This window comes from Drosophila elegans, unplaced genomic scaffold, assembly GCF_018152505.1.
Source record: "Drosophila elegans isolate 14027-0461.03 unplaced genomic scaffold, ASM1815250v1 contig_476, whole genome shotgun sequence".
Taxonomy (NCBI): Eukaryota; Metazoa; Arthropoda; class Insecta; order Diptera; family Drosophilidae; genus Drosophila; species Drosophila elegans.
Window position 1 is genome coordinate 14838290 of NW_024545863.1, and position 4726 is coordinate 14843015.

Consider the following 4726-nt stretch of genomic DNA (forward strand, 5'->3'; position numbering starts at 1 on the left):
TTGCCGGGGAAGCAACGCTTTTGAGAAGCGGGAAAACATATAAATATATAGATATATAAAGACGAGATCGGGCGAGGAAAACGACATTGACATTCAAGCGGGCGCGCTAATTGATCGAAAAACCCCCTTAACGCCCGGTTCCCGGGTCAAGTGCTCTCAATTGGAAGTGTCAGGTGGCAGCATGGGGCATCTGGTCCCGCTGCTGATTGTGTTTATCGGTTTCGGAGCACCATGGCCGGTTCTCGCCAGATCCGACAGCGTTACCGCCTGCGGATCGCTGGAAATAAATGAGATTGCGGACTTCCGGAAACTGCAGAACTGTACGCACGTGGTGGGTCACGTACGGCTGGCCTATGTGGATCTGACAGCAGCTGACGGTGCCGGCAACTATAGTCTCGAGTCGCTGGCCAGCAATGTGTCCGAGATTAGCGACTACCTGATGGTGTATCGCTGCACCGGGCTGCTTACCCTCCAGTCGATATTCCCACGTCTGCGGATCATTCGGGGCCAGGTCCAGCTCTTCGATAAATACGCCCTGGTGGTCTACGAGAATCGCAATCTCAAGGAACTGGGCCTGGTGGAGCTGTTGCGCGTGCAGAAGGGTTTCATTCGCATCGAATCGAACCCCCTGTTGTGCTTCGTGGGGACCATCGATTGGCTTTACCTCTTGGGCAACGCGACTCAACAGCAGTATTCGGTTAAGGTGAGTTTATTTATGGCTTTTGGGATTAATTCAAGCTATCTTAAAAAAAAAACATTCTAAATCGTTAAAATATAACCAAATCTTAAAAGTAAAGTCGATTTTACTAACAATTTTATTTAATGAAAATTATATATCTGAAATGAGTATATTGGGTACATAAACAAAAGCATAGAAGTTAAGATTTGTTTTCTGTTCATTTTGCAAATGCTGCCATTAGTGCTTATTGATATGCTAAGAGACTGGTTGGCCTATAAAAAGACTTTATGTTGCTTCTTACCTTAATTATGTTGTTCTATGTTTAATGTTTATAAAATGTTATCAAGGACCTTAATCAAACAAAAGCATAGAAGTTAAGATTTGTTTCTGTCCATTTTGCAATTGCTGCCATTAGTGCTTTTTGATATGCTAAGAAACTGGTTGACCTATAAACTGACTTTATGTTGCTTCTTACCTTAATTATGTTGTTCTATAATAAATGTATATAAAATGTTATCAAGGACCTTAATCATTATCATTATTCAAAAAAATCAAAAATAATTTATAATATCGCTCACAAAATAATCTTTATTTCTGATAAATATAATCAAACTCAAAAACTTCATTATTTCTAAACAAAATCTCTTAAAATCAACAAATAAAATGAAATGAAACCAAATGGTATATCTCAATTGATAAAAGGTTTATTAGAAGTGGATGATTAAGTTTGATTAAGAACAAAAACACTGATTATATTCGGTCCCTGAATGATATATAAAATTTCCTTAGCCCTTTTAAAAGCGATTATTTATTGTCAAATTAAAATGTTATTTTTTATTATTATACGTAATTTCACTACTTTATTTGAAAGCGATTTTTTATTGACAAATTTAAATATTTTTAATTAAAAACTAAATATTCCTTAATATCCAGTCCTATTGAATTATACCCTTTATTAATCGTTTTCCGTTTTATCCACAGCACAACAGGCCGCACAGCCAGTGTCCTTTGTGTGGCGGTCCACTCGCGGGTTTCGAATACCTTAAGAACGGCTCGGAGCATTGCTGGAATCTGAACTCACCCCAGCTTCGTCCTCAGCCGCCTCGCTCCAAGGATTGCCCCGTGGCCTGTGGACTAAGTGGCTGTGATGTAGCCGGAAAATGTTGTGATCACAACTGCATCACTGGGTGCTATTCAAAGAATTGCGCATTATGTGCAAATTACCAGGGGAAATTAGGTTGTGTGAATCAGTGTATAGCCACTTACGAAATTGACAGGAGGAAGTGCATCAGTAACAGAGAGTGCCGAGACATGGGGAGAATCCCCTTGGCACGTGGCTATCAGTGTGTGGAAAAGTGTCCGGGTAATCAAAAGGAGGTCGTGGACGACAAGGGCTTCATCCAATGTCAGGTGGAGTGCAAGGGCGATTTTCATGTCAAGACTGCTGCCGACTTAGAAGTCCTGCAGGACTGTATTACCATCAATGGTTCTCTGATCATCGAGCTGACAAACATTAAGGGTAAGTCTCTGAATCACAAATCCAAAAGATTATAGTAATCTAATTTTAAATATTTTTGGTTGCAGAGAAAATAGTGGAAGCTTTGGAAAATACTTTGGTTAGTGTCAAAGAGATCACTGGCTACCTGAAAGTCATACACTCTGCCCAGCTCGTGTCGTTAACGTTTCTTCAGAATTTGGATAGCATTCGTGGTGAAAAGCTAGTAGAAAACAAGTAAGTTAATTATCTATTTATTATTGGTTATTAGTTTTTTATTCGAATACCTGTTTTCTGAAAATGTCCACAAACTATACTTGTATTATACAAATTATATTAATTTTAATATGTAACAATAAAATGTCTACTAACTTTAGCATTTGTCGATTTCAGATACGCCCTTTTCGTGGTTAATAACTACCATCTGGAACACATTTGGCCTCCCAACCACCAGGTGATCATCCAGCACGGCATGCTCTTCTTCCACCTCAATCCTCGCCTGTGCTACGATAAAATCCGCCAGTTGCAGAGCTCTCTGAAGAGCGGTGAGAATATATCCGTGGCAGATGTATCGCCCAATTCGAATGGGGAGCGTGTGATTTGTGGCGACGGAGTGCGGTCCCTCAGGCCCACAGTGGAGGACTCCAATTCCACTGCGGTGCGCATTATCCTGACCTATATGGACTGGGAGGGCATGGAAACGCTGTTAGGATATTCGTTTTACTACAAAGAAGCCCCGCAACAGAACGTGACTATGTACGACGGTCGGCATGGTTGCGGTCATGACAAGTGGGTGAGGTGTTCCCCTAGCCGAGAGTTGATCTACAGCTTTTTCCCCAATCGTTTTGCAGCTGGCTCATGGATGTAACGCCAAGCAAGAGCAGGCGTCATGTGATTAGCGGCCTAAAGCCCTATACACAGTATGCATACTTCGTGAAGACCCTCACTCGCACCGATTACCATATGCAGATGGACGCCTACTCGAAAATCGGTTACTTCCAAACACTTCCGGATAGGCCCAGTCCCGTGGTTCGCATCCACGGCAGCTCGGAAAGCAGTTCGCAGATTGTAAGCATCTATCACTAAATTACAAATCTATTATAATCAAATACGATTTCTTAACAGGTCCTGCACTGGTGGCCACCGATTCGTCCGAATGGAGTCATCAAGAGCTATTTCGTGACCTATGAGAAGCAGAATGTTACCAAGGAAATGAAGGACAAGAACTATTTGAGCGCGGCGTCCTCAATTATTAAGGATTTGGATTGCGAGTGTGTCGATGTGCTACCCTACTATTCCGGTCCTCAGCCGGATGACGAGGATTACTACAACAAGGATCAAATCACCTACGAAGATGCCTTGCCCAATCTCATTTATGTTTCGTAAATATAAATTGTTATTGTTAATTATAATATATTAAGAATTCTTGTATGATGGACAGGAAACATCACGACTATCGCCGAAAGGAGTTCGAAAAAGTAGTAGACTTTGAGCATCTGCTGTCTATTAAAAAGAAGCCTGAGCCCACCACTCCGGCGCCGCCGACTCCAGCTCCCACAAATGATACGCTGGCCAAGGAGAAGAAGGCCGCTGAGAACTACGAAAGGTATCGCATAAACAGCGAGAAGAGGCAAAGGGATATGCAGGACGTGGATCAGGAGAAGTACAAGATCCGGCACCCGATGACCAAGTGTTCGAACCCACACGCCACGGTGGTCCAGCAAGTGGAGGACAAGTGTGTTGTTGAGGAGAAGATGACTGGAACCCAGCTGCCGGGCAATCAGCACTACTACAACCTCTCGCATCTGGAACCGGACACCTTTTACCGGGTCACAGTAAGGGCCTGTGTCGAGGGCGTGGTCAATGGGTGCTCCACTCCGGCCGATACCCTACTGAAGACCGCCAGCCTCCGGATGGAGCGATTCATACAGGGTGTTTAGGCTTATGACCGAAACTATCAATCGAAACCATTTTGTATTAGCTGGCAAGTGATAAATGCTAGGCCCATATGACACTAGATTAAGTTGCAGACCTGACGATGCAAGTCGGAACTCCCAATTCCCAAGCTATATTCATTTTTAAACCACTTTACTATTTCTCTATATAAATTGGATCAAGCCTTTTTTAAGATCGCCCAGATTTAACACTATCTTAGATTTATTAACTATGTATCTTCACATTTTTGACAAGAAAGGATCATTAGCCCTTTTACTTTTTTTCATTTGTATATAAAAGCTCAAAAGAGGATTTTATGTTTTCTGATTTAGAATTTGTTATTTTATTTCTTACACCTTTCTTCAATTTAGGAGCAAAGTCATTGTATTTCTTTTTTTCGGACTGAAAACTAAAACTAATTAAGCTAGTTGTCTAATTTGATGTAAAAGATTTGGAAAACCTGTTTCAAACTCACGATTTAGTGCCGTGTCATATGGGCTCAACCAAGTATTGTAATTCCAATGACTGTAATTGTCTTAATGTTCCTCGCAATGTATTGTAAACGTGTAAATGCCAACCAAATCCTCGACAAGCGACTAAATGATTTCATCAATCTA

At 41.6% G+C, this 4726-nt stretch overlaps 1 protein-coding gene across 1 annotated transcript; it reads left to right on the forward strand.

Annotated features, from left to right (window-relative positions):
* On the forward strand, nucleotides 1-4726 carry LOC108135687 (insulin-like growth factor 1 receptor). Its single transcript, XM_017256531.2, has 7 exons — nucleotides 1-703; nucleotides 1661-2198; nucleotides 2264-2411; nucleotides 2568-2963; nucleotides 3026-3242; nucleotides 3300-3556; nucleotides 3616-4726. Exons 1-7 carry the CDS (start codon nucleotides 182-184, stop codon nucleotides 4112-4114), a joined length of 2577 nt encoding a protein of 858 aa, XP_017112020.1. The 5' UTR covers nucleotides 1-181; the 3' UTR covers nucleotides 4115-4726.